The sequence below is a fragment of the Sorex fumeus genome, unplaced genomic scaffold (assembly GCF_029834395.1).
Source record: "Sorex fumeus unplaced genomic scaffold, SorFum_2.1 ptg000037l, whole genome shotgun sequence".
In the NCBI taxonomy this organism is placed as follows: domain Eukaryota; kingdom Metazoa; phylum Chordata; class Mammalia; order Eulipotyphla; family Soricidae; genus Sorex; species Sorex fumeus.
In genome coordinates, this window is record NW_026606094.1 from 29,351,550 (window position 1) to 29,373,768 (window position 22,219).

The window sequence follows — 22,219 nt, forward strand, 5'->3', positions numbered from 1 at the left end:
ACTTTTACTTGTAATTCGTGAAAGTCCATTAGCTTCTTTTTTCCCTCTTTGCTTTTGGGGTCATACCCGGCAATGTACAGGGTCACTCCTGTCTCTGCACTCAGGAATTACCCCTGACAGTGCTCAGGGGACCATACGGGATGCTGGGAATCTAACCCGGGTCGGCCGCGTGGAAGGCAAACGTCCTATCCCACTGTGCCATTGCTCCAGCCCTAAGTCCATTAGCTACTTGAGAAACTTGGTTTTACCTCAAGGTTTATAATGTAGCGGTATGTGTGATCATTTCATTATCATATTGTTAATCTGGCAAACTAATAATAACATTACCCCAGGATTGTGCTAAATGTATATATTTTTTAAATTAGAATGTAGTTAAATGAGACAAAACCTATGATTTTGAGAGCTGGTTAGCTTTCCAGAGGAAGTAATATCATCATCTAGCTTTCTGATACCTGTAGGACATTAATCACAGTGAACAAAAAAAAGTTACAGAAACATGTTTGTATGCGTGCATGTGATAATTATAATACAGGGGTACACAATGAGTAGGAAGTAACAGATTGAAATGAGAAATTAAGAGGAAAGTGATCCTAGGGGATAAACTAGGATGAGGATGGAAAATTAAGGATTTGTCTTTGGAAGGAACAGAAAAACAACAGGTAGATAAAATGACGGCTCTAGTGAAAAAAATTTCATCTTTTCCCTTCTACAGCAAAATTGGGAAGGGAGTCTACAGTGACCAAGGCTAAGTAGTCAGCAAATTGCTGACTACTAATGGATACAGTAGAGATGACCAATGAGAGATGACTGTCTTCTAGGAACAAAACTAAGATTTTTCTTTCCTACTTCTAATAAATCGTGCATATTTACAGAGGCATTTGTTGTTTTATATTTTCTTTCTAATTCATCTTTTGTTCTTTCATGAGAATATCAATTCCATGAATGGGGAGCAAATTTTATTTATTTTTCAGTACCAGGGCACAAACCTAGGGCCTCACATATGCAAGGGATGTTCTCTACCACTGAACCACATCCCTGGCCCTGGAAACTAGTTTCTTAGTAATCACTAGTGTTCTGTTTACTATTTCCAGTACCTAGAAAAAGTACTTGGCATATAATAGGTGTGTGTGTGTGTGTGTGTGTGTGTGTGTGTGTGTGTGTGTGTGAAATGCATTTTAAAAAAACACTTGTTCCAGGGCCCATAGTGCATAGTACAGCAGGTAAGGCACTTGACTTTCACATGGTTGACCTACGTTCATTCTTCAGAACCGTATATGGTCCCCTGAGTCTGCTAGCAGTCATCCCTAAGTGTAGTGCCAGGTGTGGCCCCAAAACAAAGTTACTTGTCCCAGATATTACATTGTGTTAGCTATGTTATGTGAATGGGGTATTGTTCTGTTCAAATTAGACCCAAACCTCAAGTAAATATTATGAGTATAGGAAGGCTTGGGTAAATTATACCAATTGTAATTTAGTTTCTTCCCCAAGTAACTATTTTCTTAAAACTACCACTTTGCTAAAGAATGTGTTAGAAAAAGAGATTTCATGTTTTGTTTGGCTGTTGTTTTATTTTTTGTCTGGGCTTACTCCTGGTCTGTGCTCAGGGTCACTTCTGGTGCGCTTGAGGGACCATAAATGGTACTAGGGATTGGACCAAAGTTGGCTGCATGCAAGGCAAATACCCTCTCTCTCTGGCCTGCATGTGCATTTGTGTTTTTATTTGTGCTTTTAAAAATATAACTTAATTTATGGTGCTAGAGCAATAGCACAGCAGATAGGGCACTTGCCTTGTGTGCAGCCAACTCAGGTCTATCCCAGCACCCCATATGGTTCTCCAATCCTGTCCTGAACCTACTACCCTGTTTCTTTTTTTTCCTCCTCTTTTTTTTTTCTTTTTTGAGGAGGAATGTCATACCTGTCAATGCTCAGGGGTTACTCCTGGTTTTGCACTGACGGATTATTCCTGGCAGTGCTTGGGAGACCACATGGAATGCTGGTAATTAAACCCTGGTTGGCTGCATGCAAGGCAAATGCCCTGTCTGCTGTACTATTGATCCAGCCTCACATACTACCTGGTTTGGCCCCAACAGCAAAAATAAAATTATTTGGAAGCAGGTGACTTAAGATTTCCTTTCCTCTGAATTATGTGGTTACTAAATGCTTGATGACCCATAAGCCCTATTATATCAGTATGAATATTTGAAAATCTTTAAACTGAAAAGGCAGCTCAGATAGAGAAGGGACCACCAAATAAAAGTGTTGGGAGGATCCTCCCAGGATGGGAGATGCATGCTGAAAGTAGACTATAGACCAAACATGATTGCCACTCAATGCAAACCACAGCACCCAAAAGGAGAGAGAGAACAAAAGGGAATGCCCCGCCACAGAGGCAGGGTGGGATGGGGGTTGGGAGTGGGAGGAATACTGGGATCAGTGGTGGTGGAAAATGGGCACTGGTGGAGGGATGGGTACTCGATTATTGCACAACTGAAACCCAAGCACAAAAATTTGTAAGTCTACAACTGTACCTCATGGTGTTTCACTAATAAAAATTAAAAAAAGAAATCTTTAAACTTTCGTCATAATTTAGGCAGCTCTCTCACTCAGATCTTAAAAAACAATAGAATTTCTTTTTGAACAGAACTACCAATGAAATAAAAAACCTGCAGTACCTACCTCGAACTAGTGAGCCTCGTGAGATGCTCTTTGAAGACAGGACAAGAGCCCATGCAGATCACATAGGACAAGGTTTTGAACGACAAACTACAGCTGCTGTTGGAGTACTGAAAGCTGTACACTGTGGAGAGTGGTATATATTAATTGTTATTTTGGGGGGAGTGAGAGCATATCCAGTGGTATTAAGGGATTCAGGGCTTACTCTTGGCTCTGCACACAGGGATTATTCTTGGTGAGCTTTGGGGATCATATGTGGTGCCAGGGATTGAATCTGGGTTGACTGCATGCAAAGCAACCGCCATATCTACTGTACTAATATTTGGCCTCTTTGGCCTCTGATATTCTTTTTATCCTTTTTTTTTTTTTTTTTTCGCTTTTTGGGTCATACCCAGCAATGCACAGGAGTTCCTTCTAGCTCTGCACTCAGGAATTAGTTCTGGCGGTGCTGGGGGACCATATGGGATGCTGGGAATTGAACCCGGATTGGTCACTTGCAAGGCAAATACCCTACCGGCTGTGCTATCGTTCCAGTCCCTAGCCTCTAATATTCTTTAAAATACAGTTGACCCCTGAACACCACAGGTTTGAGCTGTACTTAAACTGGGGCTTTTTGGTTGACACATTAAACATGGTATTAATAGAATACAACATTGTAAGTTAATTTTCTCATGATTTTCCAAATTAACATTTTCAAAAAATTTTCTAATTAACTTTATTGTGACAACGTAACTTATAAAATATATACAACATATGTGAAAACTGACTATAGTTTTGTTGAGTGTTTTGGTCACTTAGTGACTATTAGTACTTAAATTTGAGCATTAAAAGTTATATGTAGCTTTTCAGCTATATAGGCATCTGCTCTCTTAATCTTATACTCAACCCCCATTATCAAGGGTCAGCTATATTTAAGGTAACAGCCCCACACCTTGAGAAATTTTTTACATACAGTTAAGCTGTATTCATACTGCAAGATATCTTCTTAGGTTTTCTTTTTAAATTGAGTGTTATTTTGGTACAAAGCAGTCTATTTTTTGATAAACATTTGATTAGGAACTAAATAGGCAATAATTTTTTCTAAATAATGAAACCATCTTAATTCTGAAAATATAAAATGTCAATATTGTATAATTTTCTATGGCTTTATTGTTTATTTAGGCCATTCCCAGGGTTATTCCTGGCTCTGCACTTAGGAATTATCTCCTGGCAGTGCTCAGGGGACCATATGAGATGCCAGGGATCAAACCCAGGTCAGCTATGTGCCTTTCCCACTGTACTGTTTCTCTGACCTGTTTAAATTATTTTACTATTTTCTTTGACTTTCTATGTATTCTATGAAGACATTTTATTTTCAAGGGTGACTGGTACATATGTTAAAAAGAGAAAACTCAGGGGCAGAGAGAGAGTTCCAAGGTCTAGAGCTTATATGTATGTTTTGTGTGCTGGAGACTCTGTCTTAAATCCTTGGTATTGTTATGTTCACCTGTGTAGTGTGCTGGGAGTAGCACGTGAACACTGCTGGGTATGGCCCCAAACCAAGAAAAATAAGAAAAAAAAACTATTGTTATATTTTGTAAACTAAGCTGCTTTGTTACGTTTTATCAATTTTAGCTATTCAAAAGTAGCTAGTAATGGGGCTAGATAATACAGCAGGTATGGCACGTGCCTTGCACATGACTGGCTTGGGTTTGATCTCCAGCATCCCATATGATTTTCTGAGCACTGCCAGAAGTAACCGCTGAGCATCACCAAGTGTGGCCCCAAAACCAAATTAAAAAAATTCCAGTATTGAACTAACACTAAGAGGTTCTTAGAAAATAATATTAGGGCCAGAGTGATAGTACAGAGGGTAGGGTACTTGCCTTGCACCGATCATCCCGGTTTCTATCTCTGGCATCCCCTGTGGGCCCCCTGTGTACTACCAGGACTTATTCCTCAGTGCAGAGCATGGAGTGACTGTTGAGCATCTCCAGGTATGGCCCCCAAACCTAAATAAATAAGAATAGTATTAGTGTATGCTCCATTATTTTATAATTGAATTGCATTTGGTTAAAAAGTGATTTTCAGAAATGTTAATTTTCATAAAATTTTTATGTCCTTAGAATTTGGTTTAAATGTAATGATTTTGTGAAACAGTAAAAGCAAATTTTTCTCTGTTTGAATTATCACAAATTCCAGTTTCAGAGTTGTTTTTTGGTTTTGTTATTTTTTTTTTTTGTGGGCAGGGGGTGGAACATTTGTTCATGTTCAAGGGATCACTCCTGATGAGGAACAAGGGACCATATGGGATGCCGGCGAGTGAATCCCAGTCAGCTGAGTGCAAGACCAGCACCCTACCCAGTATACTATCATTCCGGTCCTCAGATGGTTTTCTTCAATGTTTAGTATAAATGATTTGAGACTGACATTAAGTCTCAAATCATTTAGAATAAATGATTTGAGACTTACTTTGGGTGGGCGGAGACAGATCTCAATAGGTTAGAGTACATACTTTGCATGCAGGAAACTCAGGTTCAATCCTTAGCACTGCATGATCTCTTGTGCACAGCCCAGAGATACCTGTGTACACTGTTAGAGGTATGAACACTACTGGGTATGACCCAAAAAGCAAACATATCTATTTGGGTGAAAAACAAATTTGTAGTAATCAATAACATTATACTTTAATGTACTTTAACAAAGTAATTAGCACAAATATTCAAATATTAGTACAAAAATTAGTACAAATATTCCTGTTTCATGACTTTATTATACAATATTAGTTATTAATATTTTGCTTATCTGTACCTTTATATTATTATTGGCGTATGTTCTTGCATTCACTTTATATGAGGGAGAAATTATATTTCTTTTTTGATAGTTCCTAATAAATATTGAATAAAAATCACTTTTGTAGCTTGTTTTACCGTGGAAAGGACTATTGTTAAGCTACCAATATATTCAGTGAACAGAATTAATGGATGAATAACTTTGAGATATCATACTATGTTCTCAATATTATAACATATACTTTGCCTCCTGTACCAATGCTACTGTAATCTATTAACATTAAAGATAGCAGGGCTGAAGACATAGTACAGCAGTTAGGCACTTGCCTTGCACATAGCCGACCTGGGTTCAATCCCTAGTGTCTCATATGGTCCCTGAGCACAGCTAGCAGTGATCCTTGAGTGCAGAGCCAGGAGTAACACCTGAGCCAGCACCTGGTGTGGCCCCCAAACAAAAACAAATAAAGATAGCAAATAAAACACTTCATTAGAGTTTTAAGAGGATTTTACGCCTCTGATATAATTTGGCCTAGGAAACCCTTCTCTTCCCCCCTGCTTTTAAATTAAGTTGTATTAAGGAATGTGGTGTCTTTTTCTTTTTCCTTAGTGTTCTGGGTTTTTCTCTTTTTAGATACTTGTGCTTTATTTTCTTAGACAATAAGAGTTATTAGTGTTTTAGATTCCTTCTCCTGCTCCCTCGTCCCTTCTTTTCCTTCCTGTTCTTCTTTATTTTTTGTTGGGGAGGGGGGGGGTCGGCGAAGTACGGCACACCTGGCAGTGCTTGGGAGACCATATTCCATCCATATGCAGTTCTGTGAATCTAAATAATGTCAGCTACATGCAAGGCATACACCTTGCCTGCTGAACTGTCTCCAGTCCTGTGCTTGACTTTATGTTAGAATCAGGCTTATTACAAATTGGAAGTAAAGGTCTTGGTTAAAGAGAAGTTTCCACTAGATAGATTTATGAATAAGTGAGCAAATTATATCACTCTTTAGATACTGTGTTTCTTAATTCATTGAGTATATTTAGGTGTTTTAGGTGTTAATGTAGTTATATATATTTTCATTGAAGGAAAGTGTTTCCTTTCTCCCTTATTTACCTCTAAATTTTACAACTATTTTTAACTTCAGCACTTAATTTTTTAAAAGTATGGTTATATACAGCTATAATAAATTGAGATGATTTAACTGAGTTTATTTTGAAACTCATAGTTGGGTAAAAATAGATATAGTATTCATTTGTTTGCACTTTATAAGATACTTGGTTTTGACCATAAGATATAGATTACTCATTATTTTATGTCCTTTGTTAGGCCTGATCAACCTCGAATAACCAAAGATGTAATTTGCTTTCATGCTGAAGATTTCTTAGAAGTAGTTCAGAGAATGCAGTTAGATTTACACGAACCACCCCTGTCCCAGGTATATTTTAAATTATTATTTTCAGTTTAATTTTCATTGTGAAAAGAAAATCTTACTTTTTTTCTTTTCTTTTTTTTCTTTTAGTGTGTCCAATGGGTTGATGATGCAAAACTTAATCAGCTGAGGAGAGAAGGTATTCGCTATGCCAGGATTCAGCTGTATGATAATGACATTTATTTTATTCCAAGGAATGTTGTTCATCAGTTCAAGACAGTTTCAGCTGTATGCAGTTTGGCATGGCATGTTCGGCTCAAGTTGTATCACTCAGATGAGGACACTGTTCAGAATACAACTACTCATGTAACAGGCACATTATCAGATTCCACATCTTCAGTTCTCGGACCTTGTGTTGATAAGATGGCTAGTGCTGTAAGCAAAAGTTCCTTGGATTCTGTTTTGTCAGACAAGCTTCACTCTGCACACGAATTACAGCAGATTAAACATGAACCTATGTCATCTGTAAGAATCAAGGAAGAACCTATGAATGTTTGTATTTCTGAAAAGACTAGAGCACAGAATAATATGGATAGCAAGAATGTTAAAGCAAAATTGGATCATGTTCAATTCACAGAATTTGAGATGGACACGGACTCTAAATTTGAAAATAGCAACAAAGATTTAAAGGAAGAATTGTGTCCTGGAAGCCTCATAAGTCTGGTTGACACAAGGCAACATAATTCAGCACATTCGAATCAAGATAGAAAAGATGATGACATTTTGTGTTAAATTTGTACATACCACTTAAAATTTTTTTTTAAAAAAAGCTTAATAATGTAATAAAGATTCATGAATTCTGAATGCAAGTCAGAGACTTGCTCCCAAATCCTGTTACAAAATATAGTTTATGTAGCTTTGTAACATTCCTCAGTGCCTGTCCATAACTGTGAATTATCAAAGCACTTAGGGCCAGTTGCACTGTAAACACTGCAGGTCTAAACAGAATTCTTTAAAAAGTTATTTGAGTTGGAGTCCTAAGTTTTAAAACAGAGCTGACATTATCATTTATGTGTGTGTGATGTGTGTTCTGTGTGTATGTGTGTGGATGTTTGTGCATACATGTATGTTTGTGTGTGTGTATATATACACACACACACATATATACACACACATGCAGGCATGCATACTTTTTTTCATAATATGAGCCAGAATTCCTTTTTGACAATTTATGGCTTTTCCATAGAGCTTGTTTATACAATCTTCCCACCCCCCATTTTAAATATGTCAACACAGTAGTGTAAATAAATTTTAAAAATCTTTTTAGTGTGATTTATACTGAAATGTGAGCCGCTTAATAAAGGTTCATGTAATATGTTTTCTGTTGAGATGGAAAAAAGATTGACAATTCAGTTACATCATCTGATCTATTATGTTTCTGCTGGTATATCCATTTACGATGGTAATGGGTTACAAATGTATAGTTTTCAAATTATCAATACTTAAGTTTTCCACACTGCAAGCATTTTAAAGATTGTTATGAAGGATGTGTGTGTGTGTCAGTGTGTGTACATATGTGTCTATATGGGAATGTATGGTTACCATATTTTGCATAAGTGCTGGATAATATGGAGTACTTTTAAAATATTAAGAGCAGTTTAGGTAATAATTTTAGAAAGTTTGGAGAAACAAGGTCCATTAATGACATCTAACTTTCTAAATAATGTGGCCAGATTACCACTTAGTCCTAAAATACATTTAAAAACCAGCTGAATAAAAATCTTTAGTTACAGGAAATTTACTTGTAAGCAATTAGGATCCGCTTTTACGTTTTCTTACAAACAGGAAGAAAATAAGGCAAATACAAAGTGTTAAAATAAGGGCAGTGACTAACTGCCATATATAGAGATAGAACTAAGAAAATAGGATGTTTCCTCAGCTCTCTAAGGATCTCTAGTCCCTATCCTAGCAAGGTAAATAGAATTTTCTCAAAAGGAGCTCTAGAAAAGAACATTGGAATAGGAAACCAGATTGCCATTGCCTCACTAAAGATGACTTAAAACAAAACTCCTCAGTGAGCACTATTTCAGACTGCATTCACTGGTACCACTGCTGTAATCAAGTCAAACAAATCTCTTTACTGTAGCCTTATGTAAATAACTCTGCTTATTGCAAATGTAGTTTATTTGTCTTTAGTATTCTGGGTTCATGCTTTGATGAATTTCAAAGTGTGTGTGTGTGTGTGTGTGTGTGTGTGTGTGTGTGTGTGTTTGCGTTTGTGTGTGTGTTTGCGTGTGCCTGCGCGTGCGTGTGCATGCTCACACATTGCCATTTGGGCTAATGTTCTATTTCAGTGGCTTCTGCTCAAGTCTCATCTGTGTTATTTATAAAACTGCTTATCTTCTGCTTACAAAGAAACTTCATTTAGAGACATTTCAACAGTTAAAAAACAAAAAACCAAACTGCAGCAATGATGCCATTTCTGGCCCTCAGTTTAAAAGGGTAGGAAATCTTGATGGTTTGTAGGAAATCAATATATTTGTAACATAGGGATTTTTATGGGATAAAGAAGGTATAATCATGTAAATAGAAATTTTGTGGGTTGTTCCCCTCCCCCCCAGTGGACTTCTATTTTATATATTACTGTCTTATTCTGTTCCTCATCGCTTTGTGTATTTGCATCAATCTTTTGGAGAAAGATACAAGTTCATAACAAACCAGTATTGAGAAATAGATGGGGATGTGGCTAAAATGCATTTTATTATTTTTAATTGAAGATTTATATATGTAATAGTTTGTTTTTCAATTTTCCAGTAATGTACACAGAGATGCATGAAGTCATATTGTAATAAAGTGTCTTTAGGGAATCCTTTCAAAATATATGAGCCTTAAACTTTTATCTTTAAAACATACCTAAAATAACCATAATGGTTGCTTTTAGGCACAGTTTCTTATATAACCTATATCCAAACTTCTCCATATTAAAAAAAATTGTTTTGTAAAATGCATACCTCTGTTAGAGATGAAGTATAAATCAGTGGGCTCAGATTTCAAGTTATAGCCATGTCACCTTGAATAATGCTTATGTTTCTTGTCTTACGGGTTATAATTTTAAAATCCTCTTGAGATGCAGTCTGAGATCTTTTTGACTACCTTTGTTATACACAAATTATTTCTATTTCAATATTGCATTATATTAATGGTTTCTAGTTAGTACATTCCAGTTCTTTTTTCTGAACACAGATTTTTTGCTATTATTTCCAGTTTCTTGGATCAGAACAATAAAGCAGTTCAGATAATAGTTCCTACGTGATCTATTCTATATATTGTTGTTACATAAATTATTAAGTTGATACAGATTTTTTAAAAAATTAAGGTAACTCAGTGGTGTCTGCTACAGTGCTTTTGTTTTTAAATCACTTTTGTTTATGCCCATTTAGCTAAGTAATATATATTCCATACTCAGGTTAGCTGGCTAGCTAGCAAAAAAATTAAGCATTTGTAATATTAGTTGAAAAGTTTACTGAAGCCATATTCATTATATTCCTCTCACTAAGGCTGTTGACCATAAAGAAAGACTAAGTTGATCTAGTACGACACGTGTGTGTGTGTGTGTGTGTGTGTGTGTATTACATATACATGTATATGTCCACACATAACTATGCTTTGTTCCACATAATCATTTTTAATCCATTCTGTAAGTTTGGGGGAATCATGAAAGATAGGAAAGATTTTATTTTTTAGGTTAGCTTCAAGGTATTTTATTAGTGTTTGTGAGAGTAAGACATTTCCCCTCAATACTTAGATAATACCATTTTGTAAATAATAAATTAGCACTGTTTTGGTAAATTTGCATTGAGTTACTTTTTGGAAAAATTCACGTCATGTAAAGCAAATATAAAAAAAATTTTTATTTTTAGCAAAGGTGCAAGATTTGCTTTTGGAGTTTGAGAGGAGTTTTCCTTGTCTTCCACCTTTCAATAAATACTAAAACTGAAAACTAATTTTTTTGCCTTTGTTTTGTAATTATTTTCTCACACTTGACACTTTGTTGTTATCCCTAAAAGTTTTTAATAGACTCCACAAGCCCTTGGAATTAATTCCAGTTTGAATTTTGTTTTTCTCTTAAAAACTAATTATCAGAAATTGACTTATGCTGACAGAGAATTATAGTGACGAGTTCCTTAAACAGAGTTCCTGAACTAGGTAGGTATGAGCTCTGGGATGTTATGATAAACTGATTGCCTCCTTTCCCTTTAGACAGGACTATTTCTTTCCCTAGACAGATGGAAAAATGTGTTACTTCTTTCCAGAGTCTTTGAAGCTGATAAAATGTGGCTGTGTTCAGGTCTTCTGAATGGTGGAATGCCTCTTAATCTTCTTCTCACCCGATATAACTACTTGATTTGTAAATAAATTTTTTTGGCTTTATGATTCCTGTACTTAATGAAAATCAACTTTGTTAAAATATCAAAGACCTAAAACCTTCAGATACTGTATATTACATTTATACTGTGAGGGTACAGGAATGAAATGAATATCTTGCATTTCAGATTTCCTTCCCTTGCAGAACTTGAGACTTAATCAGGGAATGTAAAAGAATAAAATGTGAACAGGTAGAAATTTGTGTTGATACTAAAAGTAAAATTTATGACATACATTTTACATATATTAGTACTTTTATCTACCTTCCAAAAATTGCACATTGAAATATAAACACTCTGGATCCCATTTTGAAATTTAGAATTTATGCCTGTTTATAAAATGTTGTTACTGTGTCTGGCATATCGAATACTCTCGGTAGCTTGCCGGGCTCTCCAAGATCTTTGTTTTCTTCATTGCTATTGTACTAATGAAGAGTATTAAATATGCAGAGCTCAGAGATATCACTGCAAATATTTTGCATAATAGTGTTTAAAAATTTGGTCAGTTTTTTTCCCCCTTGAAAATTAAAAAGCATATATTTACTTTTATTGTTGTGGGGTCCATTTCTGGCATGGCTCAGGGGTTGATGCAGTGGCAAGAGTGGAAATATGGACCTCACATATATGCAAGGCTTGTATTCTAGCTTTAGAGCCATATATCCCTAACCCCTGTTTTGTCTTTAAACTCTGCCAGATTTTTATATGACCAAAAAAACAATATTTTTTAAGCACTTAAAGAAACCCTACTCCTGAGTCTGACTTTTTTTGGGGTGTGTATGTGTGCAGGGGGTGGGGGTGGAGAGAATGGGACAGTACCTGGTGGTACTCGGGCTAGTCCTAGTGCTGTGCTTTCTATATGGTAGTGGGGATTGGAAATGGGTGGCAGCCAAAGACACAAGCAATGCAAATGCCCTTTACTCCTTATACTATCTCTCTGACTTCTATTTGTGCTCTTGTTCCATATTTTAGTTATTAATAGTTGAGTTTAGGCATAAAACTTTTTAAGCACCAATCCCACCACCAGTGTTCCTATACTCCATCCCACATCCTCCACCCCCACCTGCCACCTTGACAGGCACATTATAAAGCTCTTTGGTTGCAGCTCAGATGTCATGTTTTCAGTGTTGCTGAGTCTGTGCTTTGGCTTTATAGCTATACTGCTCTCCCACATCACCAGTATAACCGAACCCCCAGCTCTTATACCCCTGTTACTTCCCTTTCTCATCTTCCTTCTCCCCTTAGTTTCTTCTCTTCCATCCTCCCTAAGCTCTGAGGTCACAAGTGATCTAGGCATGCCCCATTTACTACAATACATTTTCTCACCCAGTTCTATAAGTGAGAGAATTCTTTGTCTTTCTTCAGGCTATTTCACTCAGCATGATATCTTTCAGTTCTAACAAGGTTGCAACAAACTGCATAATTTCACTGTTCCTTGTAGCTGCATAGAATATTTTATTGTTTATATATACCACATCTTCATAATTTATCTCTTGTCGGACAATATGTCCTAGGAGTAGATGCCCCTAAGTGGAATTGCGGGGTCATATGGAAGCTTAATTCTAAGTTTACTGAGGACTCTCCATATTTATAGTCTCCACAGGGAAGGCATATATTGTTCCATCTTTTCTAAAGGTCTTGAAATTTTCTGCCTTCATCTTGTATGCATTTGTCATCTCACTACATTTAAAACAATAATCCTACAATTTCATTTTAGTCCTCAAATCATTCAGGTGACATGGGCTCTTTGTCAAATATAATGGTTGTACAATTACAGTACTTGTTACCACTTCCCACTCGGTTACTCTTAAAACTCTCTTTCATTTATGTGCCCCTTTTGTTTGTTTTTCCACTTAAATGGCTTTTTGTGTGTGTGCTTTTTGGGTCACACCCGGCGATGCACAGGGGCTACTCCTGGCTCTGCGCTCAGGAATTAACCCTGGCGGTGCTCAGGGGACCATATGAGATGCTGGGAATCGAACTCAGGTCGGCCGCGTGCAAAGCAAACGCCCTACCCGCTGTGCTATAGCTCCAGCCCCTAGATGGCTTTTTTTAAAATATAAGTTTTAAATTTTTAAGAAAGTATTTTAGACACCATAATTTACAGTACTGTTAATGGTAGGATTTTATGAGTAATACCACACCATACCTCCCACAGTGTCCACCTCCCTCCACCATTGTCCCAGTGTCCTCTGATCCTAATTCCTACCCCATCTTTTTTTTTTTTAATTATTAGTGAAACAGCATGAGGTACAGTTGTAGACTTACAAATTTCTGTGCTTGGGTTTCCGTTGTACAATGATCGAGTACCCACCCTTCCACCAGTGCTCATTTTCCACCACCACTGATCCCAGTACCCCTCCCACCCCCCCTTATCCCCCCATCCCACAGTGCCTCTGTGGCATGGCACTCCCTTTTGTTCTCTCTCTTCTTTTGGGTGCTGTGGCCTGCAAAAGAGGCATCGAGTGGCAACATGTTTGGTCTAGAGTCTAGTCTCAGCATGCTTCTCCCATCCTGGGGGATCCTTCCAATACCCCCCATTTGGTGCTCCCTTCTACATCTGGGCTGCCTTTACCCCTAGAGTGAAGCTGGCCTCCAAGCCATGGAGTAAACCTCCTGGTATTTATCTCGGCTATTCTTGGGTGTTAGTCTCCTATTTTGTTACTTTATGTTCCCCAGATGAATGCAATCTTTTTATGTCTATTCCTCTCTTTCTGACTCATTTCGCTTAGCATGATACTTTCCATGTAGTACCACTTGTATGTAAATTTCATGACTTCATCCTTTCTGACAGCTACATAGTATTCCATTGTGTAGATGAACCAAAGCTTTAACCAGTCATCTGTTCTTGGGCACTCAGGTTTTTTCCAGATTCTAACTATTGTAAACAGTGCTGCAATGAACAGACAACTGCAGATGTCCCTTCGACTATACTTTTTTGTCTCTCCGGGATATAGTCCCAGGAGTGGAATTGCTGGGTCAAATGGGAGCTCAATTTCTAGTTTTTTGAGAATCGTCCATACTGTTTTCCAGAAGGGCTGAACCAGTGGGCATTCCCACCAGCAGTGAAGGAAGGTCCCTTTCTCGCCACATCAGCACCAGCACCGGTTGCTTTTGTTCTTTTGGATGTGGGCCATTCTCAGTGGTGTGAAATGATATCTCATTGTTGTTTTGATCTGCATCTCCCTAATGATTAATGATGTAGAGCATTTTCTCATGTGTCTTTTAGTCATTCGGATTTCATCTTTGAGGAAGTTTTTCTGTTCATTTTGTCACCCCATTTTCTGATAGGGTTGAATGTTTTCTTCTTGTGGAGTTCAACCAGTACTTTGTATAATCTTGATATCAACCCCTTGTCGGATGTGTATTCGGCGAATATCCTTTCCCATTCAGTTGACTGTCTTTGTATTTTGGTCACTGATCCTTTTGAGGTGCAGAAGCTTCTTAGTTTAAGATAGTCCCATTTGTCTACCTCTGTTTTCACTTGCTTAGCCAGTGGCGTGACATTTTTGAAGATACCATTAGCTTCAGTGTCATGGAGGGTTTTGCCGACTTTGTCTTCAAAGTACCTTAACCCATCCCCTTTTATCCCATGAGGTAAGCTTTCCACCAAAGACTAGTTCTCAGTTTCTATTGCCTTAGGGTATTTGTTATACCCCTACAGTATCTCTTCATATGGAATGTCTGTTTCTTACCCACCACCCCTTACTTCGGGTGGGTGCTCCCAAGCTGTGTTCAGGTCTTGGGGCCTGGTTGAATGTAGAGCCTAAGAATTTGGTGTTGCTTCAGGCTGGACCTATCACTTCCACCAATGGTGGGAGTTGGGGGCCCCACGGTTACATTCTGTGCTCTGGGTGTCAAGAGATCTAATCAGGGTCTGCTGGTTATCCACTTCCTTAAGGCAATTGCCATGTTTCTTTTTCCACATTTGGGCAGCCCCTAGCAGTGTTTAAAGCCTGCTCTTGTCTGTGCTAAGGGATCAGATAGTACTTGTTGCTTGGGGGCCATATATATTGCTGGAGATCAAAGGAGTTGGTCATGTTGCCTGCAAGGCAAGTGCTTTAACCCCTCTCTCTCCCTGCCCAAGTTTCTTTCCTTTAGGCCTCTATCCTCTATCCCAGAACTATATTAATTTCCTTATCACTTATTTCAGCTTGAGTTTACTTGAGCTCTAAGTTTAGTGAAATCAAATCTATATCCTTCTTATCCCCCAAATACTAGCCATTCTTTTCCCTCTGCATGGTCACTCTTTTCTACATAGTCATCTCAGTATTACGATTTGTATATATTTTTTAACTGTATGTGGTATGTCATGAACTTAATTCTTGAGTTAATGATTATTCTTTGTTTATATGTTTAGAGTTTACTTTCATTCTAGTAGTCCTCCAAAGTCATAATAAATGTTCTTCTCACCCAGATTCTTAGTCTTTTATTCATTTTTTAAATTTTTATTAGTGAAACACCATGAGGTATAGTTGTAGACTTACAAATTTTTGTGCTTGGGCTTCAGTTATACATACATCAGTCTTTTAAATGTTTAAGGTTGCTTGCTGTCTTCCTTTCCTTTCATTTTCCCAACACATTCTTCCCAGGGATGTAGCTCACTGGTAGACTACATACCTCTCATGTACAAGGCCCTGAGTTTGACCCTTGGCATGTATGCATAAATAATATGCATGATGTGCCTACCAGATTAACCCATTTGTTTTTGGGCTTTGCTCAGTTGTCAGGGCTTATTCCTGTCTTGCGCTTAGGGATCACATATAGTAGTGCTCAGGAGACCATGGGCTGGAGCGATAGCACAGCGGGTAGGGCGTTTGCCTTACACGCAGCCAACATGGCCGACCCGAGTTCGATTCCTCTGCCACTCTTGGAGAGCCCGGCAAGCTACCGAGAGTATTCGATATGCCAGATACAGTAACAACAAAGTCTCCAATGGAGACGTTACTGGGCCCGCTCGAGCAAATCGACGATCAACGGGAGGGCCTTTATCTTACCTTTACCAGGGGACCATATGTAGTGTTGAGGATTGAACCTGAGTTGGGTTCAAGACAAATACCTTGCACACTGTCCTATCTTTCTAACCCTATAATTAACATTTTTAAGACAAGTGATATCCCATTGCTCTACTCCAAAAGGATAAAGACTCAAAGCACAGCATAGCCCGAAGAACCTTCATGATGGGGGATTTCCTTTATAGCTGAATCTACCAGTTTCTGCCATTTAATGTACCCAAAATTCATTTTACCAGATGTTAGTACTTGTCATTTTCTCTGTGTACTTTTAAGATTCTTTGCCTTTCTAGAGAAATCTGTGTCTGAAATACCATAATGAATTCTTACTTTTCTTTCCAAAACTCAAGTTAAACATTATTATATATTTTCACTTTTCTCCTCACTTGGCAGACGTCACACAATTAATTTTCCTGCATTTGTGTTCTTTTGTTCACATAGTATACATGATAGTTATAAGTGTATTGTTAAACTTTAGGTTAAAACCATAAGTAGAGATTAGCATTTTTCTTTATCCTTATGTGTACCAAACATATACTTTGTATGTAAACAGCATGATTGGTGTTCAAGAAATATTTGGATCTGGAGAGAGTACATGGTGGCAAAATGTTTGTGTGTGGCCACACTGTATATGGTCCTCTGTGCACCATCAGGACTGACCCCTGAGTACAGTTGGGAGTGACCCAATCCCATCCCACAAAACAAAATTAAAGGAATAGAATTTGGACCTTAATTAAGTGTGTGGAAGACAAATCGTATAGATTCCAGTAATTTAAGTTGACTTTTATAGAGACCCAAGTTTCTGGGGTTTGGGAAACTTTTTCTGTCTTTGAATGCCTGTGAATGTGAGGATTGAACATGTGACCTCACCCATGCAGGGCCTGTCCTACAGCCCTCTGGCCATCCTTGGGCAAATTTCTCTTGTGTGTAGTATTGCCTTATGGACGAACTTTAAGAAAATTTGTGTTAGATATCCAGGACACGTGGTAATGAGGGGGAAATAAGTTCTGCATAATATAAAATATAATTAAGTTTATGAAACTCAAAAGTTTCTCTTCAACTAGAGATACTACTTAATGTTACATCAATTAAGGTTAAACTTTAAAGAAAGGGGAAGAAAGGAGAAGGTGTTAGAGGCTCTCTCCAGCTAAGAGGGGCTGAAGAGAGAACCGCAAACATTAAGAAATGCAGATCCAGAAGATGTTGGTTGAGCCTGATGGAGGTCAGTGAAGGCGGGGCCACCTCTTTAGAATGGGACAGACCACCCCCGCCCTGCCCTCATTTCAGGGGCAGCAGCTTCACAGACCATGGATACTTTCATCATTGTAGGCAATGTATGAAAAGACATCTTTGTGGTGTTCCTAGTATAGCTGACTCATTGTGGCACTGGTGGTGGAATTACATGTTGACAACAAAGAAAAAGGCATGCTCAATCAGAGTGAATTCACTTCTGGATCAAGCAGTAAATCTGACAAACCGTGAGATCAGAAGGGACTTTTCTGTCCAAGTCTCCTATTGGAGCTTTGGGGACCTTTTATACTGTCTACAGTTTGAATATTTCTTTCGGATCATCTCATCCTTAGAACAGTGCTTCTCAAATGGATGCTCCTCTTTATACACAAAATTCATCTTCCCAGGAACCTGGCTGGACTGGGTAGGACTGAGGGAACCTAGTTTATTATTGTCTTTTTAAGTCCAATCGGCATCGTTGGGAAGGATGAGCAAGGAGAGGCTGCTAAAATCTCAGGGCTGGGATGAATGGAGACGTTATTGGTGCCCATTTGAGCAAATCAGTGAAAAACAGGATGACATTGATACAGTGATAAGTCTTTATCCTTTCTGTTGCAGGACTGGGTCCAGGACATAAAGGCAGCATGTTTTCAGATATCCCTTCAAAAGCCGCTTCATTGGGGTGATACTATGCTAAGTATTTCTAGTGACAGAGCTGTGGGTTGTTAAAAAGATAATAGTTTTGTAACAATGAGAAATTAATTCACTTTGTGTTTCCCGGCTATCAAGTATGTGTCTTTTAGTGGTAAAATTAAATGACAGTATGCCAGCTGCTTACTAGCATATTGCCTGTCATATTATAAACATTACAAATGTTGGCTTTTGATCTTGAAATTAACAGTTGAAAAAAAAATCTAAGAATTATGTGCTGAATCTCCCTTGTTATTTCTCATCTTCCTCACTGCCTCTTTGTACTCTTAAAATTGGGGGCAGAATATAGGGTGTGAATAGAAAAAAGCTTCAAGGAAGTTGGATATCAAAAGCAAATGTTTTGATAGATTGCAAAATTTATAAAATTTGTCTTTTTAGTGTTTAGGTGATAGTGGTAATCTGGAGTATAAGATTACGGATATATTGATTACAGTATAGTTTGGTTACATTTAAATACAGATCTAGCAAAAGAGTATAAGAGCAAGTGCTCTACTGTATTCTTTAATGTCTAAGGTAGAGAGAGCACTTGTATAAAATAAAACTATACATGAAAGTATACTTTTTATGTATACTTTATACCTTCATGTTTAAGGTAGAGTTGTATATTTCAGGCATACAACATTTCAACACCAGTCCAACCACCAGTTTCCCCTAGTTCCCTCCCTCCCCCGCCCCCCAAGTCTGCCCCGTTGGCAAGCATATGCCAAATTTATTTCATATGACTTCGTCTAATGAAACTTAAAGGAATGGCAAATACAACTGTCAGAAGGTAGTCCATTTGTGATGATTAATATGCTTTTAACCTTTTTTAATCTAGGAGAGGACAACCATATCACCGTTTGTTGGTGCCATACTCAATGCTACATGCTGGCAAATTTCTCCTATCCTTTAAGATCCTAAAGCTTTTTGCAAAACTGAATTCAAGGCTATGAATTCCCTGTTACCTATCCATTAAGTTCTGTATAGTTCTTTCAAATCTGAATGATAATCTCGCTGGATAGAATATTCTTGGTGAGGTGTTCATTTCATTGAATTTTTGCACTATATCCTTTCATACTCTTCTGGCTTGTAGGGTTTCATTTGATAGAGCTGCTGTATACCTTATGGGCCTTCCTTTGTATTTAAGTTCCCCTTTTTCTTTAATCTTGCTGCATCCAGTAGTTTGTGTCTATCTTTGGATTTTGTCATGTTGGGTATAATGTATCTTGGTCATAAAAACTTAAGCTAATTTTCTCTTTACCTAGTATTTCATAACATACCTTTTGTTGTTACTTTTTATTTTCTTCTCTAGGAAACATTTGTGGAAATTGCTTAGCATTTGTAGTTAAACAGTAACTGGAAGCTAATTTGATTTCATTCATCTGGGCTTTCATTTCCTGAATTATAATGAAGAGGTTTTGCTTTTTTTTTCCCATTTCAACCAATTCTTATACTTTCAGTATCTGCCATGAAAAGTAAGGATACCAGTCATACTTTGAGGCCAAATGTGGAAAATTGAAAATTTTGAAGTGAAAATTAAAACTGCCCACTGCTGAATGTAGGCCACCCTCCCTCCCCAAAAAGGAGGGGGAAAATCTCAGAAGGTGTTTTTCTGTATTACCATCCCCCCCCCCTTTTGTTTGAGAGGGTGCAGAGGTTGGGCCACACCTGGCAATGCTAAGTGTTAAGTACTTGACTCCTGGCAGTGCTCAGAGAATCATATGGGTTGCTGGTGATCAAACCTGGGTCAGTCTAGTACAAGACAAGCGCCCTACCACTGTACTATCTTTTTGGCCTCCTTTGTTACCAATTGTTTAAGTATTTGTCCTATTTTTCTTTTTAAATTTGTGGGCATAATTTCTCTTTATAACTTTTACTACTTGATGTTTTAAGTATATCCCAACTACTGAGCCTGTAATACTGTGATTTATGAGTTTTCACTTCCTTCCCGGCACAGTAATTTAATACACTTGGAATTTCTTACGTAGTGTGATGATAAAGATGGATTTTGAACTTAATGAGATGATTTTAAGAAAGTTCCTAGAAAATGCAAGGGCAGAAATCTGGTTACTAAGGGAACCAAACTTGTAATGAAAGATTTAAACTTTTTATTATTGGGTTTACTCATGAATCATCAGTGATTTCTTTTACCGGTGTAATCAAGCCTTCATAAAAATCTCTGAAGAGTAAGAAAACTAGGTAAACCCTCGGACATGGAAGTGGAGTAGGGGTGGGAGGTAGGATGGTCAGTATGGTCTGATGTTCTGAGGGTCTTCAGAACATGGAACTTCCAGTACTTTATCCTATGGATCTCTTCTATATGGTTATTTCTTTTATAATAAACCGGTAATCTCGTGACTAAAATGTTATTCTTGAGTTCAGTGAGTGGTTCTAGCAAGTTAATTAAACCTTAATGAAGTAACCTTGGAATTGAAATTTCTGATCCTTAAGTCTGCTTAGCACAGGTGACAGCCTGCAATTGGGATTGGTATCTGAAGTAGAGGTAGGGGCATCTTCTAGAACTGAATACCTGTGGATCTGATGCTATCTCCATGTAATACCAGTACTGAGATAACTGATGAAATTTATGTGGTAGTGATGAGATACATCTGAATTGGTATCAGAATTAGAGACTTGTCAGTAATTTACCGTGCTGCTTTAGGCTTACGTGTGAGAGTATAATGAATTGATTAATTCCCATGTATAAACCCCTTGGGTGTAATGATGCCTTTTACATGTAATTCTTAAACAGCTTCTCTGTTCCGTAGAGACGTGTCCCAGATTTTCTTTTAGCTATTGCTTGTTGAGAGGTTAGCATGCTACCATGAAAACTACTTTTATGTATGGCCTGTTAGGCAAGACTGGTTTTTAACGTTTTAAATGGCTGAAATATTAAGTCAAATGAAACAGTCTATTTTATTAACATTATATAAAATCTAAATGGATAAAGAGTTGATTAGATAAGAATAAGACAAACTATATCACAAAGTTTAAATAGTCACTTTACAGAAAAATTTCAGTTTTTTGGGGGGAGTGGGGTGGGGCGAGGGACCAGGGTGTTTAGGCCCACACTCAGCTGTGCTCATGGCTTACTCCTGCTTCTGTGTTCAGGGATCATTCCCAGTGGTGCTGGTGGAGCATACAGGGTGCTAGGGATCAAACTCAGGCCAGCTGCATGCAAGGTGAGTATCTTAACCCCTGTAATATCTCTCAGGTTCTTAATTGTTTGACAAGTGGTGCATTCCTTTTGCTTTTTTCCTCTGAGACAGTACTTTAGTAATACTGTCATTAAAACAGCTCTCCCTGCATTTAAAATCCTATCTGGTTTCTTACATGAAAGGTTTCCTTTGCTTTGACTCTGATAGATTCCATAGACTGTTTGGCTCTCTCAATCAAATCAGGAATTTCATACCTGTAACATGATGTCTCCCAGATTTATTCTTTTCAGTTTTCTATTTAGATACCTAAAAATAATAGTATATCAACTATGGGGAAAGTTCTTAGCACCTATTTAGACTAGCTTTGAAGTAATACATAGCTATGGCTAAAATTCTGTCATCCTATCTTTGCAAAGGAAAGTAGAACACAATGCTGTATTTGAGCTTTCCTCTCAGTTACTAGTGGTCATAAGTAAGGTTCTTTTTAGATTTATTTATTTAAGGTCCTAGAGATAGAATCCAGGGTCATGATATGCAAGGGAAGTTTTCTACTGCTGACCTCCAGCTCTTGTTAGATATTATTATTTTTTTAATTTTTCAAGTACCCTCTGTTGTAATTATAACTGCTATAGTCACTGGGAACATAAAGAACAGAGTGTAACAGGCAGGACCAGTTGAACACAGGAAATGTTTCTTCCAAAGTATCAACTTCTCCATTGATAGCTTTTTTCTTTTATAAACTGAGGCATAATATACATACAATAATATGAATAAAGAATATAAATACAGAAAAATATAGTATAGCTCAATTAAACTTTGACTTTAATTCAGGTAACTATTATCCAGATCAATATATTGGATGGAGATATCTTTACTTCCTAGGTAGGATTCTTTGTTCCCCTTTTT

The 22,219-nt window shown here is 37.5% G+C and overlaps 1 protein-coding gene across 2 annotated transcripts in view; it reads left to right on the forward strand.

Moving 5' to 3' along the window:
* Window positions 1-10,806, forward strand: part of RSBN1L (round spermatid basic protein 1 like) — a 64,726-nt gene extending 53,920 nt beyond the window's left edge. For both annotated transcript variants that reach the window (XM_056118203.1, XM_056118204.1), the window contains 3 exons: window positions 2,642-2,809; window positions 6,760-6,868; window positions 6,953-10,806. In XM_056118203.1, coding sequence (XP_055974178.1) covers window positions 2,642-2,809; window positions 6,760-6,868; window positions 6,953-7,594 — 919 coding nt within the window. In that variant the 3' untranslated portion in view covers window positions 7,595-10,806. The remainder of the gene's footprint in view (window positions 1-2,641; window positions 2,810-6,759; window positions 6,869-6,952) is intronic.
* The last annotated feature ends 11,413 nt before the right edge of the window (window positions 10,807-22,219 follow it).